The sequence below is a fragment of the Neodiprion lecontei genome, chromosome 5, assembly GCF_021901455.1.
Source record: "Neodiprion lecontei isolate iyNeoLeco1 chromosome 5, iyNeoLeco1.1, whole genome shotgun sequence".
Taxonomy (NCBI): domain Eukaryota; kingdom Metazoa; phylum Arthropoda; class Insecta; order Hymenoptera; family Diprionidae; genus Neodiprion; species Neodiprion lecontei.
Genome location: NC_060264.1, coordinates 30,565,461 through 30,581,497, shown reverse-complemented (window position 1 = coordinate 30,581,497; position 16,037 = coordinate 30,565,461). Strand labels below are relative to the sequence as shown.

The window sequence follows — 16,037 nt, the reverse complement described above, 5'->3', positions numbered from 1 at the left end:
AGGGATTGAGTTATTTCATGTTCCTGTGCCGATTGTAGTACCTTGAGCGATATTTAATTCTGATCTGTTTACCTAAGTGGACTACTCTCGTCCATGCGATGCCTTTCCGATCTCATCATTTCGACAAAGTGATTGAACGACGCCTTGTCGTTGTAGAAAACCAACACATCTTCGCCAGCTTGAACCAGCTGGAAATAAACATAAAACAAATCTTATATTTTGACATGAAACTTCGTAAATTAGGTCTGTTTCTTGAAGAAATTTCGATTTCTGACTAGGTATTGCCAATTGTACGTGCCACTGGCTCGCTGCAAATGTTTCCGATAGCATTTTAAAACTCACCTCTTGCATAACGAGTTCCTGGCACTTTCTTATAAATTGATTTTCAGCCTTGACGATAGTCTGAAGAAACTTGAGATATTGTACGTGCCTTCCATGGGTTTCTATGCAATGAACAAAGTGCTGTATCACCTTGGGATTCACTTCGTTGCATAGCGTTGAATTGTCTTGGAATATACTACAAACAGTTTGCGCTTCCCGGATACCGGGATTCAAGAACAAGTCGAGCTGTTTATGGAGCAACGCTTGATTCTGCTGATTCGCCAGGCAAAAGTTTTGGAGAAAGTCGTGAGCGAGGCGCATAAGTTCGTTCATTCTGACGTCTTCTTTAGAGTCGAAAGGAACCTGAAGCAGGTCCAAGACGACAGTATGAACACCGACGTTACGTAAAAGTCTTTGCTCGTGCTTTCTAGCTTTAACCTGACCCCCGGGAAGCGCTTGAATGCATAACTTATTCATCCTGATCAATATCTGTTGAATTTTTTTGTACTCGTCGGCTTGCTCGGGATGTAAAGGCGGTCCGACATCTAGATCAATGGCGGAACCCTTTTTATCAGTTGTGGATAATTGTGGCGGGGTTTTCCTCGGTGTGGCGCTCTCCTCCTCTTCGTCTTTGTTGTTTTTTTTCTTTTTACTAGTATGTTCCTCGGTAGCTTTCGACTTGTAAACCCAAAGCTCTGATTTTTCTACAGACTGTCGTAGAACGTCCAGATCAGATTTAATCTGTTTATAAGACTCGACGTCACTGTCGGATACCAAAAGTTGGACCTAGATGAGACAATTGACATGCTTGAAAATAGTTGTGCTGGAAAATTCACGGCATTGATGTGCCCGCCTCAACTAGTGAGGAAGTGTTGAAAACAATGCGATAACCGAACGCATACGATTACGTTCAAGGAGATTGAAATTTTCAATGTCGAACCTGCTTGAAAGCCTGCAAGACTTCTTGTCGCTGACTAAAGTGCCTGAAGAGCAGATGCAGAGCACCGGAAACTAGCGGCGGATAATCATGCATGGCTAAGTGAAGCAAAACTCGTAGAAACGTTCGTCCTCCTTGACCGTCCAGATCCAGTACTGCGCACTCCTCGCTAAAAGCGCGTCAGCGTTGGAAGAGGACAGAATGAAAATAAAAAACATTACGGTAAATATTTCCAACATAAAGTAAACGCAACACATCGACAGCTCTACCGGGTTATAAAGCATAGGTGTGAAGAGCGAAAGGACGGAGTTTAACTTACCTACTGCCAAATATTCCCTCTGCTTGGGAACCGATTGTTTCCAAGTTAATTTCTTTTTGTCGAATACTCAAATCTGCGGATGTTTTCTCAGTCTCGTCAAATTCGCACTTGAATATACTGAGCAGACAGGATATCCTGTAATCCAAACGGACGTCCAGAATGAACTGCAGGATCTCGATTATCTTCAGTTTCGTATCCATTACCAACGGATACTCTGTCTTCATGCTTGGTTTTGGACGGGGCGAGGATGCTCCCGTCAGTACCTGGCCAGCAGGACCGAGCGTCAGGCTGGTCATCACCGCTCCCATGTCTCCAATGCATCGCAAAACTCCTCCTTCGGCTGAGGTGTGAAATTGAATTTTAATTTATTCATTTATTTGTAAGATTGACAAGCAATTATTATCAAAATTCGCTTTAACACCGATTTGCAACAGAAACTTCAATAGGAAACAGACTACAAAATGAAAGCAATCAAATATTCAAGTTATTTTTCTTTTTATGATTGTCTTGGGTGATTCAGTTTCCAATGCTGATGAGAATCGAAATCGAAGCCAAATATTCTAGTTCAGCGAATTACTGTTGCGTGGATTTTTCAAAATAATTACATTATAAAAGAAAACGTAGTAAAAATTACCCTCTATGTTGAATGTGACAAATTCTAATGAAACCTACTAATTTAAATCCGCTAATAATTAGTCGTCACAAACAGCCATAAAATCTAAGCAATTATACTTACTAACGAAGCTTGCAGAAAAAACTGTTCTAAAACCAAAAGCGTGCAAATTTAGCTATATAATTATCCCAATTCTAAGCAATACAGATCTATTTCCACTACCATAGCAAATAATAATAAAACAAGGCGAAAAAAGGCTATAAAAATAGTTTTAAAAAATTTCACAGTACAATTCTCGGTGTAGAAAGCCAAATGGTGTATAGAGTGAAGTTTAGTGTGTTTTCCATTACCATTTCGATGTGTGGTTAAAAAATGCGCAATCATGAAATTTTGTGTGCAGCGATGTTTTAAATAACGTGAAATACTTTGTAAATGTTAGCATTAATGTTACAGTCGAATCGCTCACGACCAACAACATAAAGGCAGTTACTGGGTTTAAAAAATGAAAAGTTCGAATAAACACAGCATAATATAGGACACCAAATGAAAACTCTAGGCTTTAGATACACTGATCTTAAGTATTTTACTCGTTACAAGCTAGCAAATTCTACAAAGTTCAATAAACTAGAAATAAGTTAGTCGTGGGTTTACCTTCTTCTTTCAAATCCGTATTCTCACAATCAGCTGTATGAAATGTTACAGGATAGCTGGTTAGTTGAAAATATTGTTAAACTATTCAGAATCTTGATGATATGTAAGACGCATGGTAGGAAATAATATTTTGCAATTCATGCCTCTTCCTGAAATACGTATACTTCAGTGTTCTAGGACCAAATTATTAAAGGTTTTCAAATTTGATTAAAAACCGGAATTATGAAGAGAAAAGACAGACGGATAAATATTTGAATTGTAAAAAACCAGGATGAAACAAACTTAGAGAATTAATGGAATAAAAACCGATAGCAAGAATTTGAAATCCCTTCATTTCCCTTCACAGTGCATTTTGTTACGCGATAAATATCCAATTTAAATGGCAAGTTAAAAATCTTTCAATAGTCGAATATAAATATTATAGAATTTGTCTGAGAAAATAGTTTAACATTATTAAAGCAGGTGAAGCGGTATTAGCGAAACTTACAGTGAATTTCACCTGTAGGTATTTTTCCATCGTTGAAATCGTTCTCCGATACACAGTCCAAAATACTCAACAACGTTTTTGTCAGTCTCAACAAATCGCTGAAACTGTAGAATCCAAAGTATATCAAATCTCGAGCCAATTTGACAACCTGAAAAATCGTTTGCATCATATTTCTGCTGTGTTTTTAAAAATTTCTGATTTAGTCGTTGGAATTTTTTCAAAAATAGTACCTCAAAAGTTAGCCTATTTTGTTCCTGATCAGCAAACGACCACATCTTTGCAACTACGTTGCAGAGATAATCTTCGACGAACATTATGGTCGAACTGAATCTTGCACGAACAGCTTCTTTATTCTGATCCGGTGTTTTGTTTGTATCGTAACTGAAAATTGACGATGAATAAATATTTGCCGATTTCGAATTGCTCCAAACTATCAATGAAATTTTCAGCTTTGTTTCAAACAATTTGTCAGAGACGACTTACTCGTTTATACTCATTCTCGGTGGTATTTCTGACCATAAACGAGCATATTTTACCGGCGTCACCGGCTCCTGAGGGTCCCGGTCGACGTGGAGATGTAACATCAGCCGACAAAAGGAAGCTCGCAAACGATACGGAACAGCCTCGTCCGCCATGCATCTGAAAGTATTGAGTTTTCGCATAAAGAGGGTAGTAAAATACGTCAAGAACTGGAGAGACAATTTTTTTCCTTCGATAACAAGTGTGTAATAGGAGAAACGTACTTCAAAATCAAATCGATATCCAAATGAGGGGACAGATTATTCAGAGCCAAATATTGTCTGTTTAGGCACATGTTGCTGAATAAGTTGAGCTGATGCCTGTAGTAGTCTAATATAGCAGCAGCTTCGACATTGCCCATTTTTGCATCCCTTGACAATTCTACGAGGGATGTTTCCATGGATCTCTGTAAAAATTAAATATTTCAAATCACGGTTGATTGTCTAGCGTAGATTTACGAAAAGTAGGGAAAACTTACCTCCCCATTTTTCCAAGCTAGCAAAACTTCCAGTTCTTCCATTATGGTTATTTGTGGCTCTTCGTTGTCATCTCTATCATAAGGTTCTTCTACTACGACAGGCATGTTTCGTATTCTAAGTATACAGATTTAATGATTTAAACATCATCCGAACGAAAATGAAATATTTTCAGATATTTGACCAACGATTAAATAGATTTACCGAGTGTCAATTAGTATATCTTGATTCTTGGTACTCAGGACGCTCTTGCATATCAATTCCTGAGTAACGGCAATAGCCTTCTTGTTAGATATACAGAGATCAGATAAGTAGTCGAGAAACCGTGACTCCCAGTTGTACATATTCTTTCTAACTAGACCAACAAACGTTTCGATCTCAGCCGCCGTTATGTGCTTCTCGAGGAGTTTTCGATTGTTGTGTAGCAACGCAGTTATCGTGTCCTCAGCCAATATGTCGTACCCAATTTGCTTTTGCATGAAAGCAAAATGCTTGGCGATGTATTCCTAAAGTTGTAAAAACAACACGGTTTTTCAGTTACAGTTAATCACCAAATCGTGAGAAAAAAAATACTTCTTCTTCATCACATGCACTTGTTAACGGACAGTCAAAGTTTGCCAGAATTCGATTTATACCTGATTTTTTCTGTAGTCCTGCTGCGATAATCTTAGAATACGATAACATAATCGAAACATATATTTATACGGAGCGTGCCTGGGATCATTCAGCTCTTCTATTCTAAGGAACGGTCCTTCTCCAGCAGCCGATTCGAGAAAGGGCGCCTGAAATAAAAAATAACACAGTTATATTTTCATGTCGGTAAAAAAAGTCGTAAATTCTGTCGAGTATCGATGTACCAAAATGACTGATATAATGTGTGATAAACTCACTTGAAGAATCTTGAACAGTTGTCCTAAAATATACTGCTCCCTGAGGAGTTTTTGTCTGTCTCGTCCAGCGTTTGTGACAATCAGTTCCAAAGCCTCGGATTTGTTCTGTTCATTTTCTCGCTCAGCTATAAAATATACTATGTCTTGAAGGAGACTGGTCACAGCTCGTCGCTCGTTGTGTGATATAGTTCCCCTTTCAAGCTTAACGCTCATAGCGGCCAAAACCTTACAAGCATCGTTAGCAAAGTCCAAGTCACGAACTTCTACCGGAGTAACAGATCTAAGTGCAAAAGCTTCCTTGTCTTCTTTGTTTATCGCGCATCCGACCTGATGTGAAAAACAGAATTGAACCATTAACTCGATAATTCTGTTTCACGGTGAATTTCCGACGTGTTTTTAATAAAATTTTTTTTTTTTTTTTTCTGAGCTCTCTTTAAACTGCCAAGTCTAACCTTCGACATCACAGGTTTCTCGTCATCCTTGTCAATCGGTATACTTGTAGAATGGACCCAAGTGTTTGTACATATGTGATGCAGCCTAACGTACGACGAGTGAGGCACCAAACTGTCGCCTCGAGTCAAAGTGGTCGGATCCAATTCAAACAACGAACTGATTTCGTTGCTGTGCGGAACGGATACCAGCCGATAAATCTGCCCGCCTGGTTCTGGTGATTGAGAGAAAACAGAACACAGAATTGTAGTTGCGTACATCTATAATTTCTATCGCAGTTGACAAAATTGGCAGGCTGTACACTGAGGGAAAATAGATAATGATAACGCCGCATTTTTGCAGATTTCATACACACAAAAGATCTACCAAACATTTCCAAACAAATTCACCAGAGAATTGAAATTCGAAATAATCATAAAACTTCATGCAAGTTTCTAAACAATCAACATTACCAACAGTATTTTGCGAAAGATCAAGTTGTATCTACTGTCAAACATTCGGTGTATTGAATGTGAGATGTTTCAAGCATTTGGAGGAGGAAAAAACGGCGATATAGATAATAAAGCATTGCTCTTAGCCAGAGAAAGCAATTTTCTCTTGCAAGTTCTGAACATTCTTAGATATTATCTCGTCCAAGGGTGCTTCCAGATCATAAAATTTGTGCTACCTGACGGAATACACCGTCTTCATTCCGCATGCCTTACCACGCTTGCCTGATGCCATTTCTCGCGGTTCATCTGTGTCCACTTCAGCGGCTAGATACTGTCCGGTGGCTAAATGCTTGAACCTGAATAACGAATTCCAATGTCCTGCTCCACCCCTGCAAGGATCGTGTTGAACGACCTGATGAGAAAGAAAAATCTCCCTTCAATATTCGCACCAAAAAACAAGTATGGATGATTAAAGGTGCCGCAAAACTAGCCTCTATTTCCCACAAAGCTTTGCTGCTGGTGGCAGCGGTAGCACTAGTCCTTCCTGTGGTTCTCAAAAAAACGTGTTGTTTCTTCTTGTACTCGTCCATAGTGAGAAATTTTTCTTGCTCGGCGTGAAAGAGCCTAACGACATCGCCGCCCTTCAATATCTCCTCCTGATTCTCGCGGTGTTCCATAAAAAGTTGAATTTTCCAGGAAGTTGACGAGTTGACAACATTCACCTGAAAGAAACCAGGGAAACTTAGTCAATTCCAAAACAAAACAACGTGCACAGCCTTTATTCATGGGCAATTAGTTATTTACACAAATAAGTGACAAACCTCCTTGCAGCCAGGATTATCGCTCAGTTCGTAATTGGCGGCTACGTGCAATCCCTGCCTCCCAGCATTGACGGGCTCCATGATAACTTTATCGCCGACTACAACATTGTCTCCGTCGCTCCTCAACTTGTAAAAAGGAGTTATGTAGAACCAGGAGCCTTCGTTTCCATTCGCGTCCAAATATACCCGCATCGCATTCTTTTCCAGCAACGCTGGCAGCCTTTTATTTACAGTCAAGAATTTGTTGGACTTGAGATGCAGAAGCTGAAAGGATACACTTTTTTTCTTACTAGATCCCAACTAATTGCAGTTACAGCCGCAAATCAAATCCTTTCAACACTCATAGAATTAATTGCAGTGTAATAAGCCTAGAAAATCTGAATTTTTACTCTGTGAATAATTTGATTGTTTGAAAACTATGTCATAACTGCTTGTTGCTTTGCTATATTAATATGCAAAACTTGCCTACATTCTAGTTCGAGCTTAACGTCGAATATTATACTAGAAATTTTCAATTATTTCGTATTTTTATAGAATGACAAGCGACAAACAGTTAAACTTTTGAAAGATATCTTGACAATTACCTGAATAACGTTACCGTAAGCCACAACCGAGCCCATAACTTTTTTATGTTCACTTTCATTTTGTTTTTTCTCGATCTCTGCTGCGTGCTGTTGAAAAATAATTGTTTGAAATCGTTGTCACTTATTTTTTCAAACATATGTTTCTTCTTGTTATTTCTTTTTGTAAAAATTTACCTAAACTACTTACATGAAGTCTCTTGATTAATACAGCATCGGTGCTGGAACTACTGCTCTGTTTAGCTGCATTCCAGAACTGTTTTTGAGCAGAGTAACGATTCGAGGGGCATATTTTAAAGAGACAGTCTGTAATCAATGAAAAAAAATATTAATTACGAACGATGTACTGCTCTAGATTATTTCACCGACAATTTTAATCGCTCCAAGACAATCTTGCGTTTTGAATTACCTCTAAATTTTTTTGGAGGATTGGTGAGATCTCCAGCCTCTGGACACACGACGCATCTGTCGTCTACAAGCCTGTATGAAAAAAATAAATAAAATGAACAAGAGCAGAAATAACAGGAATATGAAATTTCAGATTCATTTGTAAGACCGATGATTTTCGAAAAACATAAATTCCAGCTCTGAAATGAAATCACTTAGGTTTTGATAGCGTAAGCATGGAAGAAGTATACAACCGTTGCATCACAGATAAAATAATTTTCCTTTCATTACGCTGCTCGGTTATTCAGGTGAATCAAATCTCCAAGGGCAGCATATGATTTGTTTAAATAATAAAGCGAAACAACTCTGAATACAAAAAGATTCAAAGATTTTAAGTCAAGGAATATCGAGATTAAGGGATTTGTAATGAAAATCGTTGAATTTTTAACTAAAAAGTGATTATTGGTGATATGATTTTCAAGAAAAACGAAGAAATTAATACAAAATTTAGCCAACATGGCCTAATGTTCTTTCTACCTTTTAAACCCTTTAATTAAAAGATCATAGGAATAGTTCGAAAGTTCACGTTTATTTACAAACTACGTGTATTCACATTCTTGCAATATTAATAACAGTTTGATTATATTTCTGGGAGTTCCAAAGCATAAGAAAAACGAGGAAAAAAAAACATTGACTAAACAAAGAAGAAAGAAGGAATTAGAATACACTCGAGCAGGAAACGCTGAGCTTTCATTTTAAACATCCTTTCAAGCAGTTTTAATTTTTTTCAGCACTTCTCAAAATCAGGTTCCTTTGTGATCAAAGCAGTCGCGTTTAAATGGTTATTAATTCAATACGTTTTTTTCATACTTCAATAAGTTCAATCGTGAAGAAATGGGTCGAAACAAAAAAAATCCTTTCCCCGAAGATATTTCGTAAGATATTTACAGATCTGCATAGACGGAGAATATAAAAAAAATGAAAAAAGAAATGAAAGTTGAAAAAAAAAAAAAGTATACGGAATAAGTATTACGTATATTCCAATTGTTTTCCGCGTTGATTTGTTAAAAGTCATTTACGCGGGTAGTTAGGAAAAATGTTTACAAAAGGAAAGATTAAAAAGTTCCTACAATTATTTTTTTTTTTCATCGCATCCAGGCGATATTCAGGATTTGAGTAGAATTTAATTGAGATAATCGTTTTGTAATTTGCGAGCGACGTTTTTCTTTTTCTTTTTTTTTATAAGTTTCTAGCTCTTCGTAAACAAAGGGGGTTTACATTCGAGCCGCAAATAGTGAAAATTAAATAACAAACACGTATCAAGTTTATTGATACAACCACCTTGTACTTACATACTTCCGACTAGTCTAGTCGTCGCCTAGGTTTACTTTTTGATATACATGTCGTATCTTATACTCGTGTACGTGTGAAACGATATAATAAGCGGGATAAATTACAGCCAATAAACGCGGTGGGTATAAAATCGCGGATCTGTTAATATGAAATCATTGCGTAATTTATCGTTAACTTCACTTTTTATTATTAAATTCTTTTCTTGCATTACAGATTTTTCTTTTTTTTTTTTTCTTCTTCCTCATTTTTCAACGCTTATAACCAGCTTAATCGATATGTATAATTTCGCGTATGTATAATAAAAAATACTACTCGCGGTAATAATTATACATCTACTATCATTTAGTTTGCCTTTATTTTTATCCCACCTTGATAAGAAAAACTTGGCAACAAAGTAAGCTTAAAGAAACTTATCGTTATTAATCACAGCTTACATGTAATAATTTATGTATAAAGGTTCATTTCCGTACATTTCCGTACCGGAAACCGCGGTTTTCCATATCTTCCAGAAATTATTTTATAAAACAACGTTTCACCAATTTTTTTCTCCTTGGTTCTATTTTTCTTTCTTTTTTTTTTCTTTTTTTTTACAAAAAGTTATTGACCCCATTTTTCATCTGTGAAATCAAAACTTGTTCGTATCGGCGTTCTGAAATGAAATGAATTTAAATAAAATAATAAATATTCTAAGCTATTGAAACTTTTTTTTAAAATCAACATCATTTACCGCAATTTTGTAATATACATATACATGATATATATATATATATATATATATATATATATGAAGACTATTTTTGTGGGCTAAATTTATCCATTCATGTGTAGCAATAAGAAATATTCTTAGATTCTGAACAAAATATTTTAGTGCAGGACATATATTTTTCATGAGGCTGAAGTTTGCAACGTTACCGTAACGAAACATGGGGAAAAAAATCACTGTATACTTAATTTTACAATGTTTTTTAAGAAATTAAGATTTCGAAATATAAGTGTGGTTGGTTTTATTACGTGTTTACCAAACTTCAGACAATTCCAAAATGGCGAAATAACGGTTTTTCCTTATCGTGAATCATTACGATAACGTTACTAACTTCAATATGATCTAGCTTCAGCCTCGTAGGATCTCGCGGTGTTACACGTGCGTTGTACTTAAAGTATACAAAGGCATACAAACACATTGTAATTAATTCGTTTACATAGATTACTGCTAGACCTGACTGTCTCCTATAAGACTACGAGTAAAAGCGCATTTCTACAACATTTATACAGGGCATTCCACGCCATATTAACCAAAATCTGATGTTCGACCTCTTGGTTTTGGTCAGCGTTTTTGTTATACTGTTATTCCAACTCTAAGCAGATATTCAAATGTTTTGGGTGAATTTATTTGACATACGATTTTTGAAAACCAACATATATTCCACTGTAATTTAAAAACGTGATGAAGATTCTCAAAAATTTCAAACTACAGCTATTCGTTTGCGTGTTGCTGCTTGAATATTTTGATAAATGATCCAGTATACTCAACAATTTTTTCCGATATTTAAATTACGTCCAAACGTCGCATATCGGATTGCAAAAGATCGTAAGTAAAAAAAATTTACTCGAAAAAAAAAAGGGAAAAATTTTTTCACTACTTTTCGAGAGTTGGAAACAACGATATAAAAATTCGTGAACCAAATCTTACAGGTCTAAGATCAAACCCTGGTCGATTTGGCATGGAATGCCCCATATATATGCAAAATTAAAGGTTCTTGAGCTTGAAAGCATAGCGCATAATTTTGCGATAAAACGAGCTTCTTGAGTACCAGTTACGTTATATATATATATATATATATATATATATATTATACATCTCTGCTGGTATACATGTACAGTATTGCACAATACTTTTATTTTGTATAAAACTACTATCGCTCTGCTTAACCGACAATTATAACAGGACACAGAAACAGACTGGCAAAGGCTTTCATTTTAGCGCAAACTTTTATTCATCTGATCTATCGTCGCGGTATGAATTGGAAAATCGAATAGTTAAATAAACTCGACGCGTTTATAGAGGAGGAAAACTTTTTTGTTTCTGTCACGTCACGTACAATTTCTTATTTTCCAAACTGTTGCCAATTTATATACCATTTCATGACAATTGATTGTGCCTATAATTAATGTGCCGAGAAAACCCCCCCCCCCCCCCCCCCCCTGCCGCCAGCCACTCATGAAATTTCAATCCACGAAATTAAATTTTCAATCGTAAATTACAATCTAATTTCTTTTTCTTCCTCTTTTTCTTATATCCGTTAAGACTAATATTTACACAACGATAAGTGGCAGATAGTGCTGTGTGGTTAAAGATATACACATGATAACCTAACGTGTGCGTATTATAGACAAATTTTTCATTCATTTATTAGTTGATCTTTAACTTTCTCCCGCAGTTTCGTTTTTTTTTTTTTTTTTTTTCATGTACAATTATAATATTTATACACGATATATTATGAAACTTCTATGGAATCGTAACAGAACGTAATAGTTTTTTCAAATTACACATATACCCTTCAATTTATGCTATCAGTTAGAGATATTATTATTGTTAAGAGGACACGTTACTGCAGCTTGCATTACACAATAATCATTCGCGTAACGTATAACAACTCGTGCCTCTACAGGCTTCTCAACAAGATCAACATTATATTCCAAGCTCTTTTAACACATTCAACGCAAAGAGAAAAAGAGAAAAATAAGCATAACGTCGTTAGAAAGAGGACAATAATGCAGTACAAGTTTCTTGTGCAAATAATGTTTGCGTTATTAAACTTGTACCAGTTTCGACGTGTATAGAAACGTGATGTTATAATAAAATAATAATTTAATAATATATAATAAGTTCGTTCAAGAAACGCCACATTCCTTCTGTTAGAAAAATAAATAACAGTGGAAGAGAATAAAAAATGTTCAGTCAAAATCATAACCACGAATATAACAGTTTGTATTGTATAGATATAGAAGATCGTTGGCAAATTTTTCATTTCAAACACAACCAGAGTGACTTTACAACGAATGTACTGGAAGCGAAACAATATCTGAAAATTCGAAAATATTGAGAAGGTTGAGAACCACGTAACGCAAGCTGCTGCTAGAATAAAATTGGAAAAGAGTCGACTCAGCGTTACTACTGAAAAAATGGAACTGCAAGTCCGGAAGAATAGTGTAATGAGATACAGTGGACTCGGTTTCAATAGAAAAACAATGAGAAGGTATAAATATTACAAGTCTTGAGACGGAAACCTGCCTTCAATTCATGTAAGTGTAACAATGCAGCTATTTCTAATCGTAAGTCTGAGTTGAGGATTGAAGTTGAGAAGAGACATGCTTGATTTCAGTTATAAACAAATTCAATCCATCTATTATTGGCGAGAGATGGAGATCAGATTTTTAGGATAAAAAAATATTTCCTCTCACCCAAGAGTGGAGAGAAAACCGCACACATTTCCCTCGGCGTAAAGGCTGACGATGTCACCGTTGTGAAGGAAACTTGCCGAGCCAAGTATTTCCCCCATGTCTGATATTTTCAAGGTGTCTCGCACCTCCGATCTTCCTTGGTAAAATTCTAGGACACTTTTGGCCCCTTAATATCGCAGTTTTCCAGTCATCTGAAAATTTGTTCAAGATATTTCATTTATATTGAAAAATATTACGGTTCTCGACTCAATCATTTTTTTAGCATTACGATTGCCCCTTTTGTTTCTTTTTTTTATCTATTGGTATCTATTTTGAGACTTTTACTAAATCAACAAGAGTTGAATATTCATTAGCAAGAATGGATGATTCGTTTTGACATTTTCGTTTGCTGATACTTTTTCATGATGTAAATGAACGAAAATAAAAATTGATGAACTTGAAGGTGTTAATAACATGGACGTAATTGAACAGAATGTGCACGCAAAAAGTCATGCTCATTAATTGACCAGAATTTATAGTCTTTATTCTTAGAGACACTCTTCACACTTGTCATAAAATACTACAGGATTCAAAACAGATCTGAATCATCGTTTGTTCAAATTTCTTCAATATTTTCAACATCTTCAAAGCCTCTCTTTCTCCATTGAATAGTATTAGTGAAAATATTCACATAGCTTCATTTTTAAGAACGATGGAACGTGTAATTTCGACAATTTTTTAAAATTGAATTGCATGCAAAAGAATTCAGTCATTGAGTAAGAGAAAATTATTCATCTCGGTGTGTTGCGTACAAATACAAATGAACAAACTTGAAACAAACAAATTCTTTTGGCCAAAGAGAAAAAAACTTCAAATCCTGACACAGTTCCTTGCCATCAACAAGCAGAAAGATAAACTAGAAATGAAGAACATTATTCGGTGTATTTACGACTATGTGACCTTTTTCACTCTGGACATATCATATTGGGATCAATATCATGATAGATATTGAGCAATACGTAACATCTGCATAATAATCGGAGTAAAAACAATATCAAAGCAATAGTAGGAGAATTGAAGTATAACAAAACAAGAAAAAAAAAAAAAAAGATGGAATAATGGAAACTATTCAAGTATATAAAAATCAAGGACAAGTGCCAGTGTGGAAAAAACGTGAAGCTATCTATAAATAAAATATGAAAAGAAAACGACACGCCTGTGGTTACGTATGAGTGAGAAATCGCGTTCGCAGTGAAAACATTACTCAAGCGAATCAATTAGCGATCGTTAACGAGGTTGAAGTTATTAACGTTATTGTAACGAAACATTGGGGGAAAAATCACTGTTTTCAAAATTTTACAATGCTCATGAAGGAACCAAGATTTTGAAACATTCGTGTGTTTTGTTTTATTACATTTTACACAAGTTCAAACAATTCCAAAATCGTGAAATTACGTTTTTTCCTCGGTATGTATTGTTATAATAAAGTTACTAACTTCAATATGATGATCGTTAAGCTTATCTCGTCGATGCGAGAGACCCCCAACGAAAGTTTCCACGTTCCGAGGTATATAACCTTAAAGCAAGTGACCGGCGCATATAAATATATCCACGCACCGGGTAAAATAAATAGCATCAATAATCTACTGCGAACTGTAAAAAAATAAAACCATTTCGAAATCACGTGAAATAATCTGTGCCCATTGTCGAGCAGCTTTTCTGCGTCCGTTTCCCGATTTTGTGGTGACTTTTTGTAAACATTCTTTCGAACGTTTCCCGCGAATCGAGTCAAGATGCGTGCTGAACACATGCCAAAAACAACTGAACGAGCCAATCGATTAGATGCAAATTAAATCTTGTAAGAATACTCGATAATTTCGCGAAAAAATCGCAGGGATACAAAAAAAAAAAAAAGAAAAAAGTATCGCTACAAGTAAACATCTGCAAGTGTCGATCTAATCCGTGGATCAACGTGCACGCAATATGTAGAGTAATTACGAAGCTGAAGTTAGCAAGGTTAACGTATCAAAATGTTGAAACAAAAAATTACTAATTCGCACCTTTGGAATAACTGAAGAAATTGAATTTATGAAATTCAAGTTTGCTGACGCTATATCAACGGTTTCCTAAATTTCAATTAATCCTGAAGTTGCAAAATAACGAATTTTTCTAAAGATGCCTCATTACAATAACGTTACAAACATCAGCCTGATGAATAATTATAGCGTTCATAATTCAAAACATTCTGCGACCAATAAGTTACATTTTCCTTAGCGCCTGGCCGATCTTCTTTTATTTTGTCTCTCGTCGCTACGACAAAACAATTGAGAGTCGACAGACAGTGAAGCTAAAGGCGAATAATGTGCATGTGCGTAAAGAGGGGAAGAGTAAGAAGAAAAAAAAAACAAAAACAAAAAAAAAAAAAACTAGCCGTCCCATCTGTCTCCTTCGGGTCCTTCGATCGTAACATACGTTCGTATCTACATCTATTTTATGATATAGTATATTTAAATTTACAGCCAGCTAGGCCGCTGGCGTTTGGTTTGCTTACTTTAAGATCGTGATGACGTAGCTGATCCTCGCAGCTGAAAGTCTGTCGCGTTGACACTAGTCGCGGTTTAACGCAAGTTTTCACTACACACGCAAACACACACACACAAGTACATGAATGTATCACTTGGTTTTAAATCAGGACAAGCGGAGTTTGTCTTGTATGTCCTCGTTTCTTCTCGCCGCAGCGTCAATTCCAAAAGCATCAATAAAATAACAGCAACAATTAATTATTAAGCGATTGAAAAAACCGGGACACTTTCGCAAACGGTTGTAAAGAAACCGCCTTCAATTGCTCGTGCAGTTTGTCAACCGAAATGATTTTTATCAATTTCTATACTAGCAGCTAAAACAAATGCACGTATAATGTATACACAGTCACGCTATCGATTCACCGATCGGTCCGACGAACGGACGGGATGTTTTTTATTTCCCTGTTTATTTCTTAATAAACGCACATTGAACTAAGGAACAAAATCATCGGCGAGCTAATCGCACTCATGTGTTGTTGAACGCACGTATCGGTCGTCGTCGGCTACGCCTGTGCGACAATATTGCCTCGTTTATATTATATTATTTGTTTTTCTACTTTCTTTTCTAGGTATGGCACCTTAACGGCGACCTTCGATACGTTCAACGTGTTTAAATACCGAAATTTATATTCACGAGCGGATGTGGGTGTAGTGTATAAGCTGTACGAATGCCGCACTGATCACTTGCGCGAATTCAATGAAATAAAATACTAACCGCATTCACACGCATTCTCGCACACCCATCGCAGATGTTCTCTCGCCGGTGGCTGAGGAGCGA

The 16,037-nt window shown here is 36.1% G+C and overlaps 1 protein-coding gene across 3 annotated transcripts in view; it reads right to left on the bottom strand.

Moving 5' to 3' along the window:
* LOC107228096 (inositol 1,4,5-trisphosphate receptor) overlaps positions 1-16,037 on the bottom strand; it is a 29,604-nt gene extending 13,567 nt beyond the window's left edge. For 2 of the 3 annotated variants that reach the window (XM_046739452.1, XM_046739454.1), the window contains exons 1-22: positions 15,229-16,037; positions 12,699-12,889; positions 7,906-7,976; positions 7,687-7,802; positions 7,500-7,586; positions 6,916-7,179; positions 6,586-6,816; positions 6,368-6,506; positions 5,666-5,877; positions 5,214-5,540; positions 4,959-5,105; positions 4,528-4,829; positions 4,326-4,440; positions 4,072-4,253; positions 3,812-3,967; positions 3,559-3,709; positions 3,329-3,476; positions 2,842-2,874; positions 1,578-1,917; positions 1,262-1,427; positions 343-1,107; positions 73-188 (exon numbers count right to left, since the gene is read on the bottom strand). In XM_046739452.1, the coding sequence (XP_046595408.1) occupies positions 73-188; positions 343-1,107; positions 1,262-1,427; positions 1,578-1,917; positions 2,842-2,874; positions 3,329-3,476; positions 3,559-3,709; positions 3,812-3,967; positions 4,072-4,253; positions 4,326-4,440; positions 4,528-4,829; positions 4,959-5,105; positions 5,214-5,540; positions 5,666-5,877; positions 6,368-6,506; positions 6,586-6,816; positions 6,916-7,179; positions 7,500-7,586; positions 7,687-7,802; positions 7,906-7,976; positions 12,699-12,796 (4,166 nt within the window). In that variant the 5' untranslated portion in view covers positions 12,797-12,889; positions 15,229-16,037. The remainder of the gene's footprint in view (positions 1-72; positions 189-342; positions 1,108-1,261; positions 1,428-1,577; positions 1,918-2,841; positions 2,875-3,328; positions 3,477-3,558; positions 3,710-3,811; positions 3,968-4,071; positions 4,254-4,325; positions 4,441-4,527; positions 4,830-4,958; positions 5,106-5,213; positions 5,541-5,665; positions 5,878-6,367; positions 6,507-6,585; positions 6,817-6,915; positions 7,180-7,499; positions 7,587-7,686; positions 7,803-7,905; positions 7,977-12,698; positions 12,890-15,228) is intronic. The other variant, XM_046739453.1, reaches the window with a different exon arrangement.